The 22,034-nt window shown below is 32.9% G+C and overlaps 1 protein-coding gene across 6 annotated transcripts; it reads left to right on the forward strand.

Moving 5' to 3' along the window:
• Window positions 1–1,545: 1,545 nt before the first annotated feature.
• On the forward strand, window positions 1,546–17,300 carry LOC139523214 (phosphoenolpyruvate carboxykinase, cytosolic [GTP]-like). 6 transcript variants are annotated; one of them, XM_071317047.1, is made up of 9 exons: window positions 1,546–2,963; window positions 9,645–9,911; window positions 11,814–12,035; window positions 12,613–12,816; window positions 13,241–13,428; window positions 13,652–13,865; window positions 14,220–14,424; window positions 14,798–14,997; window positions 15,377–17,300. In XM_071317047.1, the coding sequence occupies exons 3-9, from the start codon at window positions 11,921–11,923 to the stop codon at window positions 15,835–15,837; spliced, it is 1,587 nt and encodes a 528-aa protein (XP_071173148.1). In that variant the 5' UTR covers window positions 1,546–2,963; window positions 9,645–9,911; window positions 11,814–11,920; the 3' UTR covers window positions 15,838–17,300. The 6 variants fall into 6 exon arrangements, with proteins under 6 accessions (XP_071173148.1, XP_071173144.1, XP_071173143.1 ...); XM_071317043.1 differs by having other exon boundaries at window positions 1,807–2,963; window positions 11,851–12,035; XM_071317042.1 differs by having other exon boundaries at window positions 2,457–3,389; window positions 11,851–12,035.
• Window positions 17,301–22,034: the final 4,734 nt, after the last annotated feature.

Genomic DNA, 22,034 nt, shown 5'->3' on the forward strand with positions numbered 1-22,034 from the left:
TGGCTCTTGTGTAACCTGAAATGTGCATATAATGATCACGCCTATGCTACAATTATATTGCATACATTGCATCATCGTTTTTCTTCAATATTTCTATTGTTTAACACCTGGAACAGTATTGATATATCGATTTAGATCAGTATGTGTTTGCTGTACTACAAATGTTAAATATAGTTGCATCATCTTTCAAGTTAGAGTAGGTCGGAGATTAGATCACTTTACAAGTGGTAAAATATTAAATAAGTATATTGGCACTCATACCACATCTTCCTATATCTATATATAATAATTTGTAAAGGAGATTTAGTCAAACTTGCATACAACAATCTTTTTTACACTTTAATAGGAAGAAGAATGAAAATTTGAGTTGGACACCAACTAAAATCGTCGGAATGCTCCCCTATAACTAATGCTATTCCATTCACTATATATACAGATATTTATTTCTGCAGAAAAATCACAACCCCTCAATTTTTGCCGTAACGGAAAGCACAAGGTTGGGCTTGATTATAACCAGTCTCCAAAATATAATTTGGTATGATGAATATTATGTAGAGTAAGTAATTTGAGAGGTTCTGAGATCATGTAATGCTAATAACTTAGGCCTGCGAGTACGAAACTCAAGCTCTGTAATAATCATAATCTGTATATAAGAATCACGCAAAAAAAGTATGCCAAAAATGATTTGCCAGCTCAGTTAATAGATAAACAAGTTAAATAGAACATTGACCGTGTTAGCATTGACCTTTAAGGTTAAAATAACTCAAAGATGTAGAAACGTGGTAAATATGTTTATATTTACGTAAAAGTTTCCGATTAATTATTATAAGATCGTGGAAAAATCTAGAAATATCAAGAAGTACAAGTGTACGTCGCGTTATAATATTATACGTCTTAGTTTTCATAAAATTAAGTCAAGCTTAAAATCAAGACTCATGGACAAAGTTTTTTTTAAAGATGGTGTTTGAGGTTGCCAGGATAAACACGACATCGTACAATCAGCTGTTTTAAGGGTGTTGTCCCTGTCATCCAATCAAACTTAACTATTTAACACACCTCCAGATCAATTCATTGAAATGGATCTTGTTCCTCTTTTTTTAATAATCAAAAGAAAAAGTGTATTTAGAAAATCAATTTTATGTTATACGTGTCCATACTTTGATATTACAGGACTAGGGAAGCTTTTTGTTTGGTTGATTACGTCAGATAGTTTTGGTCCATAAAATAGGACAGAATCAAGTTCATGGTCACAGTTAAACGCGGAAAAAATACATTGTTTGTAAATAGAAAACCCTGGGTTCAACTAAGTACATTGAATGATTCATTATTAGTTTTTTTTTCTTCGAGTGAATGAAAGTACCAGTGGCGGATCCAGAAATTTTCATAAGTGGGGGCCCACTGACTGACCTAAGAGGTGGCCCACTCCAGTCACGCTTCAGTGATTCCCTATGTAAGCAACCAAATTTTTTCCCAAAAAAGGGGGCCCGGGCCCCCTGCCCCCCCTCTAAATCCGCCTCTGAGTACTCTCTTTGTTATTTTAATTTCAGTTTGTCACTAATTTCATTTTTTATGTTGATTTATCTTAAGATTACTTGCATTAGAATATTAGTGTTAAAATAATCCTGTAGATTTAAAATCGTTGCGTTAAAATATACATGCGGTCGTTATCTAATTCTTGTAAATAGATTTACATATTCATATGATATAGTGCGTAACAAAAATATATATTTAATATTGCCATTTAGGCATTATAGTGGTGTGATCGACACTAATAATACAAAATTAATCATACGGCCAGCACATGTAGCATGGACTGGAGTATTAAATGGAAACTTCAATTGTTCCTAGACTTCATAGCTTTGCTCAGTTCCATCCCTAATCCACGGATTCGATTAATCGTGGAATGACCCCTAAAACTGAAAAAATGGTTAATTCACAATCATGGCCAGTTACGTGTCCATCAAGATTTGAATTTGGATTTTTTTCCCGTCATGTTGTTGGTCTTTCAAATATATACGGCTGTAAATAACACATGCAAAGCTTCCAATCATGACTTATATACTAGCTTATATGTCTAGCAAATACATAGTCCCCAAAATTAAACTAATTACGTGGCGAAAATAACCACGAGACTAGCCGGTCTTATAGCATCTTTGAACAAATTCAAAGGGCCCTTCGAAAACCTGTCAAATTTTACATATTGTTTAAAATTTAGATAAGGATTTAAGGCTAAGGAATTTAATCAACAGTTTAAAAAAAAACCTAATTAAGATATGAAACTCCGTTTTCAGATTCTAAGAAGCTTTTAATTGATGCGCCCAAAAAATGACTATATAGGTTTGAAATTATACATCAGTATGAATATGTACACTTGAACTTGAGTGTTACATCTGCAGTCACCCCCTTAAAACTGTATAATAGTAGAATCATTAACAGGACGGAAGTTTTCTACACATCACACAACACTATGAATACATTTGATGATTATGAATAATGAAACATGTTAGTCAGAATGAATGTATTGTGAAAGGTCAGTGACCTGGACTTTGGCCTCAGGTCACTCGTCACGGCCGATCACTGGTGGTAACTGGAAAAATCTTGATATTCATCATCAAGCGTGAACCTTGCCAGAGACAATAAATGACCTCAAAAATATATTTTTTCCATAACCAATATTACGCTTTTTTCGATATGACCTTCACCGATGCTAGAATAAAAATAGAACAACAATAAAAAATTGGATATGAAGGAGAGAATTGGTTTATAATTAGTTTTTCGCTATGTATAAAAACAATCATTCTGTGTTAAATATTTTATATATCATATAGCCTCCGAACAGTGCGAATCCAATGAAAAAGTTGCAAGTACTCTATAGAAGTCAAGTATTTCAACAAGGCCTGAATCAATATGGGATCTTTACATTTAGAAGGCAAACTTCTTCATGGAGAATCGAAACTTGGGAGGTAGGTGTTTTCCTTCTGTTTTAGATACTTTATATTATATCATGCTCATTTAATTCAATAGTATAACCTGTTTTAAATCCTTTAACACACGACTGAGATATCCGGCAATGTTTTTATGATGCAATAATCAGCTGATCGCTTTCGTATGTGTTGTCCCTGACATCCAATCAAATTGCTTCTTTTACGCACACCTCCAGCATTGACCTTGACACAACAGTTATTTTTTTTCTCATATAAAAGAGTGATTTCATCAGCGTCATTATAAAACCATAAGGCTCTCTATAGTATCATACTGAACGTCAAATGAACAGACGATTTGTCCAACTCTTCAAAAGAAATAACAAGACGCAGATATTCCTTATATCACATTATGGGATCCTTAACCAAACAGTCAAAGGTTTTACTTGAACATTCAAAGCGAACTGAGTAAGTATTTTTATAATTGTTTTACAGAATTGTGTTGAACCGTTGAACGTTTTTCTGAAGACTTAATTTGTCGAAAATAGTATTCTAACTTTAATATGAAGTATTTATAAATTTTATCTTGTTCGGTAGTTCTTTAAATTTCCAATGATTACGATTTTCGTGTAATTATCAAGAGCTTTATATTTTAAGTAAAATTTTGAATCTATTATATTACTCTATTTCATTCATTTTGTTAGTCATCGACCTCAATAAACATTTGAACAACAGATTCCCTTCAATGCGACTAAAAAAGGAATGTCACTTTATAAGCTAGTTTCTATCCTTTTTTTTCAAAATATCCGTGAAAATGTTTAATCATATTTAAACCTTATTTATTATTAAAAAAAATTAAATTAGAAGATTATTTTCATATATCTTTTTATATGATTATAAAACTATGATTATTTGTGACCATTAATAAATTTCATTGAAATAAATTTATTAGCTCTCATGGGTCCTTTTATAATTGGAATACTGATATATATCGTATCTTATCTTATCTTATCTTAAAGTTGGTCAGTATCTTGTCTGTTGTAGTGTTTGTCATTTAAGGAATCCTTTAGTTTCACTATGATGACAGGCATTTTATAATCTCTATAAAACAATTTATTTTCTAAACTTTTTAAAACTTGATCAACGTATCATAGACCCTTCTAGTCTTTTTCTGGCGTCAATTTCTCTTTTGTATTAAGGTTTTTATTGGAAAATGACGCAGTCATTGTTCCATAACTGTCGACCTGATTTCTCTGCCTACCGCGCTTGGTTTCGTATTTACTAATTTCAATACAAACTGGAGGAATGTGCTTGTGTTATCATTATGCATGAGCATTGTGTAGTAATCAGCCAGGAACCAGTTTACAAACTAACTGGTTTCTGTTTGTATCCCACTACAGTCGAAGAAAGTGTTGTAGTTTGACAGGAACCAGTCCAGAATTTTGTAAACTACAAAACGTAATCGGTTATTATCATTCCGTTTTGGTGTTTCATACCGACTTATATGGTTTGAATAAGCTTAAGACCCTTCAAACATTAATGTGATAGGTATATTAAAGACTGTTTTACAAAAGGATGAAACTGTTTTGCTTTAAAAGTCGTACTATAGTGATATATGTTATGTACGGATTTCCACTCTCACCGGTTAATTTCTTCTTTTACACGTGCTTTTGAAACTTCCTGTTTAAACATCGCAAGTTTTAAAATTGTTTTTTGAGTGAATTAAACTTATTTTAACAATCACGAAGCGTTCGGGAATCATTTCAAGCAGTTTCTTCTTCTCTTTGATGATGGAAAATAGGCTTTCTCAAGAAAATACCGCAAACGATCGCAGAGGAATGAGTCAGGAATTGAAACGTACAAGTCAAGTCGGCACCTGGTTAAATTGGCATCTAGTCAAATCGGCACCTATTTGACGTCAATTCGGCTTCCAATAATATTTATTATAATATTTTCTATTCAATTAATTAATAACTGTTACCAAGTACATAGTGAATATTAGGTAAACAACGAGACCAAAGTGAATATGTTGTTGTGTATAAAAGTAAACAACGAAGCTATTGTTTTAACCATTAGACAATTATTAAAATTAAATGAAAAACTATGAGTCCCTTTCAATAAATCAAACTTTCATGCCAAATAATTAGCAAATTTAAGGTGTTTTTTTTTCAGTAATGTTTAAACAGCATTAAACAAACAATCCTGTAAAAGACTTAACTGGTTAAATAATGCATAAAAATATCCAATAAGGCTATTTTATTTTTTTCTGGGACGCCTTCCTAAGACGTTCGTAGGAAGGCTTCCTAAGAAGGCGTCCCAGAAAAAAATTAACATAAGCCTTGTGGTCATAGGAAGGTGTCCCAGAATAAAATTTAAAAAGCCTTGCCAGACGTAATAATTATTTGGACTACTCATATATATCATTAAAAATACACCAAAAAATTCATGTAGTTGAGAAAAATAAATACATTCAAAATGTACATGAACATCCAAAAAAGTGAAATTTAGTATTAACTCTTTTTGCTTTAAAAATTTACAACTGCATTTAAGTATTGAATGCTTTCTTTTGTAAATTCATTGAGGTGTAAAAGCGTTGACCGAAGTACTTTTTGTATGAAGCGCGTAAGCGCTTCATTCTAAAAATGTGCACACGGTCAACGCTTTTGCAACCCTATGAGGTTACAAAAAGAAACATTCAATACTTATAATTACTTTTTTTAGCTAGGATCATGAAAACACGAATTTTATAACTTTTTTATTCAATTCATCTGTGCACTTTATTGTGGGACCACGTGTTATCATGAATGAAAAGTTTTATTGAGTGATGCAATTGCTTGAGGAATAACATGTGATGTGCAGTTAGCCAATCAGAATAAAGTATTATAATGAAACATATATCAAATGTAATTATAACAAAATACATTACGTTGTAAGAGTTATCTCCCCAAACACTGTTTTTCTTGTGGCCACCTCTCCTTCGTAACCGTAAAAGATTTTATTTTACCAAATTGCTCGTTACATATTTAGGATAAGAATATTCGTTTGAACCATAGCTCTATGGGGACTCCATATGAGAGTTATTCCCCCTTTTTCATTTGATTCAAGCGATATGCATTTTCAACTGGTAAACCATAACTGATAGAGACCTAGGGTCTTCATGAGGTCATTGGTACTAAAAATGAAAATGAGGTCAATGTCAAAGGTCAAGGTCATATTATAAATTTTGATTTTGGCTTATTTTCACTTCTTTTCAAATACTGTATGACATTTTGACAAATAATTTTTCATAAATTATTAGTTGCGACATGTCCTTACTTGTATATTTTGGTTGAAAGGCTGCGCATACAATAAAAGGGAGTTTTTGTCCATCTTACATTTAAAATTACGCGTCAAGTGGTAGTACTCATTAACCAAACATATTAAAGACCTAGGATATTTTGATTCAAGGTCCATGGTTTGTGACCTTGAAATTGAGGTCAAGGTCATAGGTTAATAGGACGTCATAAAGCCATAGGAACTAACATTTTAAACTGATTTTTCATATTTCAATATAAAAATAGATCTTTTCTAGTGGAAAGACTTCAATTGTTCCCTGAACAATTTGTTTTTAATTTACATCATATTTTGTGGGAGAAGGGGGTTCAGACTATGTGGTATCAGGTCTGTTTGCGCCCAATACACTTTCGCACCTCGCACGTTCACACCCAAGGTCCGTTCGCACTCTACTCATTCGCGCCCAATTTTAATTCAAATTCAAGTTGAATAATTGGAAAATCATGATTGTTGTTTTAAATTCCTTTGGTGTAAATACTGAATGTATTTTTAGCTTGGTATGAGTAAAACATTGAAGATTTTAAAGGAAAAACACAAAAGATAATTGTTTTTAAGCCCTTTGATCTGAAACAACAAAACAATAAAATATAGGAACCAAAATATAGCAATCCACTATTATAACCAAAACATGATAAAATTTATTCAACACACAGAAAAAAAATAGTCAGAATCTCACTTCATTATGAAAGAGGTCAATGAAACAAAGTATAGCAATACACTAACCAAAACATGATTAAGAGTTATTCAACGCTAAATAAAACGTTGACAAAATACCACTTTATTTAGAAACGATTATTATTATCTTTAACAATACGCTATCCAAAACATGATTAAGATTTATTCAACACAAAAAAAAAATGCTGTCTCACTTTATTTTGAGACAATGACAACAATTATACTTGTAAGAAAACACTTGCTTACAGAGTTATTAAACACAAAACCAATTAAGATTAGTTGCGAACATGTAGGGTGTGAAAGTGAAAGGGGGCGAACATGAGTTAGTGCAAACGTGAATGGGCGCGAACGGACCCGGATTCAGCCTATGTACCAGTGAGAAATATAGAAGCCTTTCTACGGTATTTATTTGTACAATTCAGGTAGTCTTGACCTATTCATTTGTCTTAAAAAACCAGCCAGTTGGCACCTTCACTTCACACACACACATATACGAATATCAATTATATGCTTACGAGACATGTTGCATTGTTAAACTAATTACGGTATGTGAAAATCAAGACTTGCATAAAAACTATCCCAATATTAGAGACAGTGGCGTCATTTTTCTTCAGAGCTTTCAGCTCTTTGATTTTTCGTTGTGTTTGTCTGCACGATGACATTATTTGATTTTTGATTTCTGAGAATCATGAAAATGGGTTGATACATGGATTTGTTTTTTGGTGACGTAATAGAAAAAGTCGATACCGATCAGCTGATTCAATTTGGAGGCTTGTCTGTTTAAACCAATCATATTTGAGAAATCTCACACACCCCCAGAAAGTAGTGCGCAGTTGTTGAAAAGTTGTTTCTAGAGCTTTTACGTTCATTTTTCTTAAAAAATTATTTAAGGATACATGTTAGCTGGTTAGCGTTCTAGGATAGTTTCTGTTGGAAATCAGCTTATAACGAGTTATACTTTCAAACACGTCCGCATGGCGGTAACGTGTTCAACATATTATTCCGCAGATTTTCCCACAAATGGAAGATAGTTGATCTATACAGGATTTTAACAAAATGATGCGTTTTAACAAATTTTTTAGGTAAATATGGATATCATGCACTGAAACAAAACATATTTGAATTAAATTTCTTATTAACGATCTATTGTCAAAGGCTTTGTGAATGGTAAATTGACTATAACTTTTGTAATATTTGTAATTTTCCATTCCTATCGTGTTCATCAGCTGTTCACCGATTCGCACGTTCACATTTTGATTGCGGAAATTATTTGTAGATTGGGTTTATACTTATATTTTAAAGACAAGTATTTGGTATTGTAATTTTAAAATGATTTTGAATAGTTTAAAGTATAAAAGAAATATTGTGAACAAAAATATATGGTGATGAAAAACAGCTGATCAGCGTGTTACCGGTTCAGGTTTATTAAAAAAATATATACATCCCGTTTGTAAGGCGTTAAGAGATTGTCCTTGCGTGTCTTTAACAGACCGACCGACCAGACATTCAGATTTTGTACAATTTCTTCAAATGTTTAAAGCTTGACCGGTTGACTGGACGTTTTCATGCAAGGATCGTATGGCTTCTAGTTAGGTTTAGGTAGTCCAAATAATTATGAGGTCTTGAAAGGCTATACCCTACATTAATTTTTTCTTTGACGCCTGCCTTATAGTCTGCCTAACTGCCTTACATAGACTGTAAGGCGTCAAAGCAAAAAATAAAAATAGCCTTTCAAGACCTCGTAACTTTTTGGTCTAAGGTTGAGGACTACATCTATTTTCTTCTTCAGTGTCCTGTTTTTGATAATAAAAGATGAGAAGTGTTTCATTGACAGTATTATTTGTACCTGGATACAACCATGAAATGGGCTTTATAACTAATATAAATTTATTAATCTATTTTAACATAAAAATTAAGAAAATACTTTTGATTTTAATAAATGAAATTTATAAAACTTTTACTTCTTTGGAAAGTAGCTTTGAAAGACTATTTTACATCCACTCTACTCAGTCTCTAGGAAACTAAAATAAATATGTATGTACATTTTTACATGCATAATACATCCTTTGTACATCCAAGCATATCAATGCTAGTTCTTAAGAAAATAAATTATATTAATATGCTGCTTCTTTCTAAAATGAACAGTTCTATAACATGTATACTAAGTACAAAATGTTCATGTTTAGAAATGAGGGCCCTCATGGGGTTTTTGATTATGTGATTACTTGGCCGTTTTTTTAATGATTATTTGATTATCAAGCCAAATATTTCATGATTATTTGATTACCTAGGACTGTATTTTTAGTTTATGATTATTTGATTACTAAAGATAAGCAAATATTTAATGATTATGTGATTATATTGGCAAAAAAATGGTGATTATGTGATTACTAGGACCCCCCCATGAGGGGCCTCAGAAATACTTGAAAGGCTTTAAGAAATTAGATAAGATATATTTGACCTATCTAAAGTTATCAATAAGGAGTACACAAGAAGATTAAATTGCTCTAGTTGACGGACAAATGTCATAGGAGCAAATGAAAACAGGTAACAAATGTGTGGTTCAGGTCTCAAGGACATTTTAATACAAAGTTACAAAGAAAATTGACATGAACAATATGTTCTTTAATCATGTTACTAATGACACATTGAGTCATGGGCCTATGTTAATATTTTAACACCAAAACTTGCAATTTTTCATATTTCTGTTTTCAGTCCCTCGTTTGCTTCTAGAATCCTAAAAGAAGCTGTCAAACCAGTATGTATAGGAAGACAAAATGGTGTAGCTTCAGTACCAAATGTCCTCTATGGGAAGTGGAACAAACTTCCAAACAAGGTGCGGAATTACGTGGACGAGAACATCAAACTATGCAATCCATCGACAGTCCATATATGTGACGGGTCAGATAAAGAGAATGAATTATTGTTATACATCTTACAGAGAGATGGAATGATCAAACCTCTTCCAAAGTTAGAAAACTGGTAAGTAATCAGCAACATAAGGGGCCTTACACCTTGTGTAAGTATTGTACATTGTAAAATTATGCCTCAAATAACTCATTATGTCCTTGTCAAGTGAATGGCTGTTCCTTAGCTCCTATTATTTCCAATTGACATCTCCTTGGTTGCATAGGGAGATCACTGAGACCACACTGACTGCAAGACCCTCATAGGAAGATAAGGTCCTTAACCCCGCCCCCCTAGTAGTAATAGAAAATTTTAACAATTCAGTTAAAGGCCCTTAAAGAGGCTCCATGATAGATGATCTTATATGTCAGTATTAAATTGGTTATCTCTTCACATGAAAAGACTCAGTCCTTTTCTATGTGAAATACCTCTGTTGACACACTAAACAGTCCCGACTAACAAGGGTTTACTGATAGCATGACATTGTTGTTAAAGGGTAATGGAACATCCACAATAATGGGCACTAACTATTATAGTTTGGAAACTATCTAATTTTATTGAAGGAAGTTTAAACATTCAAACATAGATTAGAAACTATGAAAATTATGTAATACATGTAGTCCTTGAAATTGATGAGATTGACCTTGACAACCACTTGACCTTGGACACATGGTAGACTGATGATATGTGCAAATTTATGCAAATTAAGCAAGATATCTACAGATAGGTTCATTGACCTTTATTGATACAAATACATGTATGCATGTACATGTAGGACATAATGTTTTAGATATTTAGGATAGTCCAAGCATGTTTAGTCAAAGGTCCAACAGTAAAACATGCAAATGTAGTGTTAGAAAATAGAAACTCCCATCTACATTGTAAGATTTATAGTACATTTTGCAAATATATTGTGACAGGAAATAGAAACTCCAAATAAGATATATTCTTTCTAATACATTTGTCTTGGATACAAATGATGAGGCATCTATCTTGTTTCATTGATTCTCATTGGTTACCATTAAAGATCAATAATGGAATAAAATAAAAACTTCCTAAGTAATGAATTTATACCAACAGGTACATTTGCACTGATATATAAGTGCATAATGGTTAGTACTTACCGAGTTTGTCTTAAGGTGTGTATTTTCGCTTCGGATGCCTTATTATTCTATCCTTTTGAGGCTTGTACAGTGTACTTGACTTATTAGAGGAAGTATTGAAAGTTTATGGTGGGGCCTTTATAACTGACTATATTGTATGGGATTATCTTATTTTTAAATGCAGTTTATGGACCTCTTATTGCTTGTATTCACTCCATTTAAACTTGTATAGATATTTGTATCATTGGCAATCATACCAGACCTCCTTATTTTAATAGTATTAATGTATAAGTAACGGTACTTGTAATTTCAGTGAGTTTCTGATTTGTACTTAAGTATTTGCAATTTGCAAATAAACCTCACAGTTCTTTTGCACAACACTGTCCTTTGAAGGTTGATTATCCTGCAAAAATGAGTCTTGACATTAATAAGTCATCATTATGATACAATATAATTTGATAATATACTAATTTCATCAGTTTGGTTAAAAATCAAAATAATAGTAAGTATTGGCTTGAAGTTGCACAAAACTGTTCCCTCCAACTGTTAAAATATTATCTAGTACTTCATCATAATTTCACTTCATTTATAAAATCAAATCCACTCTGTCTTTTGACTTATTTTGCACCAAAATGCAAGATTGAATGTAAGATTAGGGGAGACTGTTTTATTCCAGGACGACTTGATTTCATCATCAAGGCCAAGTAAACAAAGTGATGGATGAAAAGTTGACTTTATCGCCTAATAGTGTGAGTCTGACTATGGAAAAACTAGTTTATGTCATACTACTAAGGTTTAATTTGGAACCTGCATGGATTAACATTGAAGCTATGAACACTATTATTAACCTTCAATGTTCTGTTTGATTTTTCAGGCAAGTCAACCTCTCAAGGTTTCATTTATCATTTTAGTTGGTTAGCCAGGACAGATCCAGGAGATGTGGCTCGTGTGGAAAGTAAGACCTTCATAGCTACGGAAAAAATGCAGGATACGATACCTATTCCTAAAAATGGTGCTGTTGGTCAACTGGGACATTGGATTGACCCAGATGATCTGGAAGAGGAACTTAACACGAGGTTTCCAGGCTGTATGAAAGGTAATAAAGATGACATTGGCACTCAAACCACATCTTTTTATATCTACATGTGTATGGTGTATACATTTCTGATGAACACTTACTTTTTGGACAAGTATGATAATATAAAAATCAACAATTAATATATTATGAAATTAAAATACGCAATTTAGGTGAAAATTATAATACATATAAATCATTGTCTGAAAAAAATTGATTGAATTGATTAGAAATATATTATTCACAAAGAGATCTCATTTACCTAATACCATCTGTTATGAGATGATTTATCAATTATGTATAGGAGAAAAGTTTGATTTTCAATAATCACATACATGTGTTCAAACAAAATACAAAGAAAGGAAAGATTATCATTAACAAATTTTCAAGTTTGAAATTTTGAAATTTTCCTCCCTTTTGTAGAAATTAATTTTGAGAAAATCTATGCTTTCATTTAATCCTCTAACTCTAAGACAGAATGCGGTTAAAAGTTGCATAAAAGGTTCTGCTTTACAGAATTGATAAAAAATATTAAAATGGTATCGTTGAATTCTTTTTATATTATATACATGATATATTTCTCTTTTATTCTCAACAGGACGAACTATGTATATCATACCATTTAGTATGGGTCCAGTCGGTTCACCCTTGTCTAAGATTGGTATTGAGATAACAGATTCTCCCTATGTAGTGGCCAGTATGAGAGTAATGACCAGAATGGGTGGTAATGTTCTGGAGACACTAGGAGAGGGAGACTTTATTAAATGTCTTCACTCTGTTGGTAGACCACTTCCATTAAAAGGTATATACTTACTGAAGAATTAATTGTATTAGTTATTTAAAAATTAGATTGTTCACATTCGTACACCACATGTCATTGAATATAATCACCTTTTCTACAAAAAAAAGAAAAAAAAGTCAGTATACTCTGATTAGATTGATTTACTAAATGTTCCAGTTTCCTACTCTAGAAATGACTTATCACTTTTAAAGAAGAGACATTTAAATCTCCAGATAACACATAAAGTAGTTTACTATGGCTTGCTTTTGGGAGATAGATGACCCTTGTTTAACTGAAGAATTTTTTGTTGATATTTACATTGTTTTTGCATTGGGTTTTTGGCAGTAATATATATACAAAGAGTAGATCAATATGAAATATTTAAATTAAAATGCAGTCATACAGATAAACAGAATTTGTATTTACTTAAATTTTATTTTTACAGAACCATTGACTAACAATTGGCCATGTAATCCTAAAGAAACCATAATATCACATATACCAGCCAGAAATGAAATCTGTTCCTATGGCAGTGGATACGGAGGAAACTCATTGTTAGGAAAGAAATGTTTTGCATTACGCCTTGGCTCCATCTTAGCTCAGAGAGAAGGATGGTTTGCCGAACACATGCTGGTAAGTCTATTTTATAGAGTCATTAAACTTTCTTTGAATTCATGATTTAAGTAGCAGCAGCAATGAAAAAAAATTACCTGTATTCAATTATTTACAGTTTTAAACACAGTTTATGCATCTATCAGCCTAGAAACCTGACTTTAAACCTCAGTTTATATCATAACAAAATGATGTATGTATCTGAAAAATACATTAAAGTACATTTGTTTTCCTTCTATTTTAGATTCTTGGTTTAGAAAATTCTGAAGGAAAGAAAAAGTACATAGCAGCAGCATTCCCCAGTGCTTGTGGTAAAACAAACTTAGCCATGATGAATCCAACGTTACCTGGATACAAGGTCACATGTGTGGGAGATGATATTGCATGGATGAAGTTCGACAAGAATGGACAACTTCGTGCAATCAACCCAGAGTTTGGATTTTTTGGTGTGGCACCAGGTATGATAAAACATTTTAAATACTTTAAAAAAAAGTAATGAAGTTAACATTTTTGTTTAAAGATTGAAAGGTTAAATTACAATTGAATTGATCTAGCAGAACTCTTGTTATCTTAAGTTTGTGAATGGGAGACAACTCCAGTTTAACAATATTTATTTTTACTTGCTTAAATGTGTCCCAAAGCTTTTTTTTTAAAGAAAATAACCAATTAAAACAACATGAAGCCATAACATTTTGTAAAAATTGAAATTGCCAACTTCTTTTCAGTTTCATCTGATATCAGAGATTTTAATATCGTGATTTTAAAATATTTTGAACTACATTCTGTTCACCACCTGAATATTAACATTACAGGAACATCTATGAGTACCAATCCCAATGCCATGGAAACCATCAAGAAAAACACAATATTTACCAATGTAGCAGAAACAGAAGATGGAGATGTATACTGGGAAGGTTTAGAGAAAGAGAGAGACATGAGTACACCTATCACATCATGGCTCAAGGTCAGAAACTGGACCAAGGACAGTGGCAAACCAGCTGCTCACCCTAACTCAAGGTAGGTTCATATTCGTGTCAGTTTCTATAAATGATAAATGAAGTATTCAAATGAAAATTGACTCTTGTGAAGAGTTGTCTCATTGGCAATCATACCACATCTTATTTTTTATAATTAGAAGTTTGAATTCAGTAAAATCTTTACACAAAGTTTGCATAGAAGCTAGAGTATAGATTTCTATCATCAATATCATAATTATAATCTTGAATTTCCACACATATACTTTGCAATCTGAAGTGTATCAAAATATTCTAAACCGTAATCTTTATATGGAGTAATTGTAGATTTTTTGTTAATAACTGAAACTTTAGTTTATAATTAAAACCTCTCTCTATTTAAAATATTTTCTAACTTGTTGAATTGCATTCTTCAGATTTTGTACCCCAGCTAGCCAGTGTCCAATCATGGACCCCGAATGGGAAAGTCCAGAAGGTGTCCCAATAGATGCCATTATATTTGGTGGCAGAAGACCAGCAGGTGTTCCTTTAATCTATGAAGCATTTAATTGGCAGCATGGTGTCTTCATGGGGGCATCCATGAGGTCAGAGGCCACAGCAGCTGCTGAACACAAAGGTAGATAACTCTTCTGTTAATAATACTGTCTGATAATTACTATTACTACAGATTCATGGGCTAAAAACAAAAGAAGTGGTCCAACTTTGAATTTTATTTAAGTGACCTAATATAATTGACCGAAATGAAGCAACAAAATAAAAATAAAAAAACAAATAAATTGATATAAGAAAAAATAGAAGAGGAAATTTAAGAACTTTGCACTTAGTCCTTGATAAAAAAAAACAAAAATGAAGGTTTGTGAACTTTCTGGAAAATGTGTTTATTTCAAATAAATATAAAAAGATGTTTAATAGATTTTGAAGCAAGTACCATGTAATATTTCAATTAAATTCATTGATCCTTTAAAAATAAATTGAGGATGTTTTTCTAATTCTAGGAAAAATGATTATGAACGATCCATTTGCCATGAGACCATTCTTTGGTTACAATTTTGGACATTACTTGAAACATTGGTTAAGTTTCCAGAACAAACCAGGACTTAGCTTGCCAAAGATCTATCATGTAAACTGGTTTAGAAAAGATGATCAGGGCAGCTTTATGTGGCCAGGGTTCGGTGAAAACTCTCGTGTTCTAGATTGGATCTTCCGTAGAACCAATGGTGAAGACTGTGCCCAGAAATCTGCAGTAGGTATGGTTCCCACACCAGGTTCAATCAATCTAGAGGGACTGACGGAAAAGGTAGACATGGAAGGGCTATTCAGTTTACCAAAGGAAATGTGGCAACAAGAGGTTGTCGATGTGAGGAAATATTTTGATCAGCAGGTTGCCGAAGACTTGCCTCCAGAAATCATGGAAGAGTTACATAACTTGGAAAAAAGAGTTGACTCAATGTTGTGATCTGATCTCAGGGATAATATAGATTCTTAGGAAATATTTTTTTTAATTTGTCATATTCAAACTGTGTTCTTAATTATGTTCAGTTATGGTCTCTTTTTGTATGTTTTACCTGTTTTAATTCTTTGTATATTTTGGTATTTTTAATTTCTGTTTCTTAAAATCAAATTTAAAATCATGTTCATACATTTTTATTGTCATAAATCAAATACTTAAAATATTTTTATGACTTTTTAGATTGCATATTTTTACAGTAACAACCATAATATACGACCTTTTAAGAATCTCATGTATTTTATGCAAAAATTTTAATTGAAAACAAAAGTCAAAACCATAATTGCATTTACATATGATTCTAAAAATATCTTTTTAGAGGGCAACATATGTTATGTCTCATTACCTTTCATAGCCTATTTCTTTTCAATGTCAATATTAAAATCAACAAATTTTGATCTATTTTTTTCTCCTATTTAAATTGCATTAAATGTTACATGCAATTTTTTTTAGATTTTTTTTAATTTTAAGTAATAATTGATTTTATAATCATGTGTATGTAATGTTTATTTGAAAAGTTTGTAGGCTGTAATACAATATGTAATTTTGATTGTTTAATTTATGTGTAATAATTACAATTATTTGTACGTTTTCTGTCTAAATATTGGCAAAGCCTGAATTTCTTTGTAGATGTAAATAAACTGATCTCTGTGTATGACATAGCTGAAGTCCTTGCGGATAAAATATGAGCTTGTTGGTTCCTTAATTTAGGAATGTTAACCTAGAGTACTTCCGCTATTGATTCAAAATTATCTTGAGACTTTTAACTTGTTCATCTTGCTCAACATGCAATGAGACAAGGGCATTAACTCTTAACGAGTGGACAAGACAGAGTGAACGTTTAAATGTGTAAGAAGTATTAAATAAGTTTCCATAACTGTGCAATATATATATATATATGGTTGTGCCATCTTGCTTATATGATATCACAATACAAAATTCATATTTACATTCCAAATTACTGGTGTTCATACAATCAGGTGTATATTTGAACTGGACATTCTTGAAGTATTTGCCAATGTGCACTGAGCAAAGAAAATTCCTTGGTCCAAATATAAGCAACTTTCTCTTCCATTTATCAAAACCAAAAAGCAAGAAAAATGAAAGACTTTTATATTTATGATTTATTAACATTTTGATATAAGTTCATGGAATCAGCATTTGCAATGCACTTTTCATATGAGGTATATTTTATTATTTATTTTGTGATTTCATTACATTAACATCATTTTGATATGCAAAATATTGGTCAGTGTTGACAGTTGAATTTTGTATTTCTAAAAACAGTGGAACCCTTATTTTATACATTGGGATGTTTTCTGTATGTCATAGGAATTATGAATATGAATGTTAGTTTATATAGAGAATAATGGGATTATTTATATATAAAAGAAATAAATTTTGAAATATTTTATTATTCTTTTTACTCCTGCCTGCCAAAGTTGTGAACAGGTGTTATATTGGATTCAATATATGTGTTTTGCCAGCTCAACTGTAATATACAGTAGAAGTAGTTCCTAACCCTAATACATATTCATACATCAGAAATTATATAACTGAATCTTGTATCAAATATTATATAGATGCCTGATAACGTATTCTCCAATCACAGACACATGGACGAAAAGACAAATAGACACATAAACATATGTGTCCATATTAGCCATTAAATATTACGCTGATTCACTAATTAATAATCCGCTGATGAGAACTATTTCTTCATATTCTCCAGTTGATCCGTTTTGCCTCCCTTGATGTCTATAACTCCTCCATAACCTCTGATTAGAATTCGTTGAAACCTTCTAAATATCCATATTATAAAGTACCATTGTGTCACTTCCTGTTATGTCATCTGATCCTCTACACTATGTTGAAGTTTTCATGAAAAATCATAGACTTTGCCATTTCTATTTGTATTGATGGTATAATACTATGTGAGCTTTGCTGTCGGTTCCTCTATTGGATTATTACTGGCACAAAGTTGATGCCATTGCAGGTATTATTACCTTTAGGATATCTGCAGTCAGTGTGTTCTAGTCTGAAGTTACTTTCATAAATTTTAGGTTGGACGTTGGATAAAAAAATCTATGGTGAACACCTGATTGATAGATCTTCTTTTAACTGGTTTTAGTCGAGAGATTGCTATGTCTAAATTCATAGAATGGTAGACATGGGGTATGCTTTTCATGGGACATCTATGGTGTACAATATTTGATATATAAGTATTAAGTAGCAAGGATATATACAGGTAGTTTTGGACCTGTCAGTCAGTCATTTTCAATTCTGGATACTTCTCTAAAACTTCAGATCAGATTGCAACCAAACTTGGGTTAATGGTCACACTTTGACCTGTAATTGTTTACTTTTACAAATTGTGATTTGGATGGAGAATTGTCTCATTTGCACTCGTACCACATTATCTTATATCTACATATATTGAATGAATAATCCTTTTTGGATTTTATGTCATCACTTCAAAGGTTAAACTAGCTTAAAATTAGATTGCAACTTATGACAAAACATGGCTTCTGAATCCTTAAATAAATTTGGGATATACTTGGGACATATTGTCACATATAATGAGCTACAGAAGTCTATTGATTCATAGGTCACTGTGTTGAGGTCAAGGTCAGACACTTAAAATTTTCAAAATCTGTTCTGGAAATTAATTTCCAGATGCTAAATCCATAACTAAATAAGGGATTGTAACCTTACTTGGATACTTTAATTCAAATATATCATGCGGAAGATGGCTATTGATTGATTAGCTGCTAGGTCTTAGGTCAAGGTCATTACTACTGGAAATAGATTTGTGTAACACAATGAAACTGTTTGAAAACATGACTGAAAACAATTCTGTATTACTACAACTATGCCATAAGGTCAATATAATTTTTTTATATCCCTGCCATTGCCTGATGGGCATTCAGTTTTACTCGTGTCTGTAAGTCCGTCCATAGTCCATACATCCCAAAATCAGTGCTCTAACATTCGTAGTCAGGTCCACTCCCAGTCAACCATGAGGTAAAGAAGTCTATCCTGCACAGGTCAGGTCCACTCTCAGTCAACCATGAGGTAAAGAAGTCTATCCTGCACAGGTCAGGTCCACTCTCAGTCAACCATGAGGTAAAGAAGTCTATCCTGTACAGGTCAGGTCCACTCTCCGTCAACCATGAGGTAAAGAAGTCTATCCTGCACAGGTCAGGTCCACTCCCAGTCAACCATGAGGTAAAGAAGTCTATCCTGCACAGGTCAGGTCCACTCTCAGTCAACCATGAGGTAAAGAAGTCTATCCTGCACAGGTCAGGTCCACTCTCAGTCAACCATGAGGTAAAGAAGTCTATCCTGTACAGGTCAGGTCCACTCTCCGTCAACCATGAGGTAAAGAAGTCTATCCTGCACAGGTCAGGTCCACTCTCAGTCAACCATGAGGTAAAGAAGTCTATCCTGCACAGGTCAGGTTCACTCTCAGTCAATCATGAGGTAAAGAAGTCTATCCTGCACAGGTCAGGTTCACTCTCAGTCAACCATGATGTAAAGAAGTATATCCTGCACAGGTCAGGTTCGCTCTACTCCAATCTTAATTGACTAGGATTGCCAATTGTCCCACCAAAGGTCTGTGGTCTTCTCCTGGAACTCCTACTTCTTTTGCCAATAAAAACTGACTGCCACAAAATCGCACAATAGTGTTGAAAGTGGAGTTAAACACCAATCAATCAATCTTATTTTTGTTTGCCTCAACCAAATGTTATGACAATTATACACAATGCTTAACACTTTAATACTACGCTAAAATAAAATTTGAATTTGGATTGTGTCTCTTTTACCATTCCATAGTTATGCCCCTTAGATTAATGGAAAAATTCCTGATTTCCGTTTTGATCTCTAACTTGAGCTTACCTAAACCATATGTTATGAAACATACACACGCTTATTACCACAAAATTACTATACAAATCCTTGCTTTTACCGCTTTTAAGTTATGTCCCTTTATAACGTTATATAAGCAAGTGGTGGCATCATCTATGTCCCATGTACACATACCCATTTATCATTTCCATTTTATTTTGGATGTAGTGACATTTAAGGTTGCTCGTTTAAACTTCTCAGTTGTATTTTTTTGCAGTCAAACCTATGATTATTTTCTGGTCTGATCGATGCATTCACCAGTCTGTCCTATCAGGCGTTCATCATCTATTGTAGGTCCAACTTTGGGGTTAATAAAGTTTACCCTGAAGTTGTGGTCACTTCAACTTGAAACTTTGCAAAGAATAATTTTAATGTAATTTTTTTTACTAAAATAGGATTTTGACCCAGATTTTGCTGTTCACTTAGCATGGAAATGTGATGTTTGTTATGGACATATATTCTTGTTTTATACCATGATCGTAAATACGCAAAACATATTTGTCGCTAGACTTTACGCACTGAACACTTCTTATTAGAAATCATTATAAGTTAAACAATGGAATTATATGAAAAGATTGTTTTCATGAGTAGCACAAAACTGTTAAACCTGTTGATTAGTTTGCATGTTGAACTGCAACTTGAAAGTATTTTACTCCGTTGATTTTTAAAAGGACAAAGGACAAAGCCTCTTGAATAAGAGAAAGAGTTGTTCTTAGAAACACAGCTGAGTGAATTTCAAGTCTATTCACAAAGTTATCTGTTATCACACCCTTCCCCCAAAGGAAGGGTGTACTAGATTACCTGCGTCTGTGTCTGTAACACTTTCTTGTCGCATTTTTTGTAGAAATTCCAAGTCGTAGCTTTTTGATAAATGACACCGAGTTGTGTTAGCCACATTTTCAGTCCTTCAATTTTCAGCTTAATATTTGCCGAAAATTGTATCATAACTTGATAATCGTCACATTTTTTTTTTATAAAAGAGGAATCATGTTGCATTGTCAGAAAGAAATGGTAATCAACCAATCAGATTCAAACCAATGAAACTGGGAATCGGATACTTACTACTAGTATATTATATTATAACTCAGATTATAGTGAAAGGCAAAATAATGGGCACTTCGTATAGATAGTAAATTGTTTCCGTTATACTTGGGAACAGTATGTCAATATATATATGTTCCTGGTTATACATATGAATAACTTTTTAATTTTGGAAATTTTGTGTTGATGACATATTTTTAATTGTCTCGGGTTTTTAGGCTTTTTGTTGAGAACGCAGACCTCCGAAAAAATCTTCCAATATGTAATTTTGAACCTTTTTGTTGAGAATGTAGACCTCCGAGAAAACACCCCTGGTGTAATTTGAACCTTTTTGTTAAAAACGCAGACCTCCGAAGAAACACCCATTATGGAGTTTGGACCGTTTTGCTGAGAATGCAGACCTCCGAGAAAACACCCCTTATGTAATTCTAACCTTTTTGTTGAGAACGCTGACCTCCGAGGAAACACTCCTTCTGTAATTTGAACCTTTTTGTTCGGAACGCAGACCTCCGAGGAAACACCCATCATGGAGTTTGGACCTTGTTGTTGAGAATACAGACCTCCGAGAAAACATCCCTTATGTAATTTGAACCTTTTTGTTAAAAACGCGGACCTCCGAGAAAACACTCCTTCTGTAATTTGAACCTTTTTGTTGAGAACGCAGACCTCCGAGGAAACACCCATTTGGAGTTTGGACCTTTTTGTTGAGAATGCAAACCTCTGAGAAAACACCCCTTTTGTGGTTTTAACCTTTTTGTTGAGACGGCGGACCTCCGAGGAAACACTCCTTCTGTAATTTGAACCTTTTTGTTGAGAACGCAGACCTCCGAGGAAAAACCCATTGGGAGTTTGGACCTTTTTGTTGAGAATGCAAACCTCTGAGAAAACACCCCTTTTGTGGTTTTAACCTTTTTGTTGAGACGGCGGACCTCCGAGGAAACACTCCTTCTATAATTTGAAACCTTTTTGTTGAGAACGCAGACCTCCGAGGAAACACCCATCATAAAGTTTGGACCTTTTTGTCGAGAACGCGGACCTCCGAGAAAACATCTCTTATGTAACTTGAACCTTTTTGTTGAGAATGTGGACCTCCGAAGAAACACTCCTTATGCTATTTGAACCTTTTAGTTTGAGAACGCGGACCTCCGAGGAAACACCTATCATGGAGTTTTGACCTTTTTGTTGAAAATGCGGAC

Source organism: Mytilus edulis, chromosome 5 (assembly GCF_963676685.1).
Source record: "Mytilus edulis chromosome 5, xbMytEdul2.2, whole genome shotgun sequence".
NCBI lineage: Eukaryota > Metazoa > Mollusca > Bivalvia > Mytilida > Mytilidae > Mytilus > Mytilus edulis.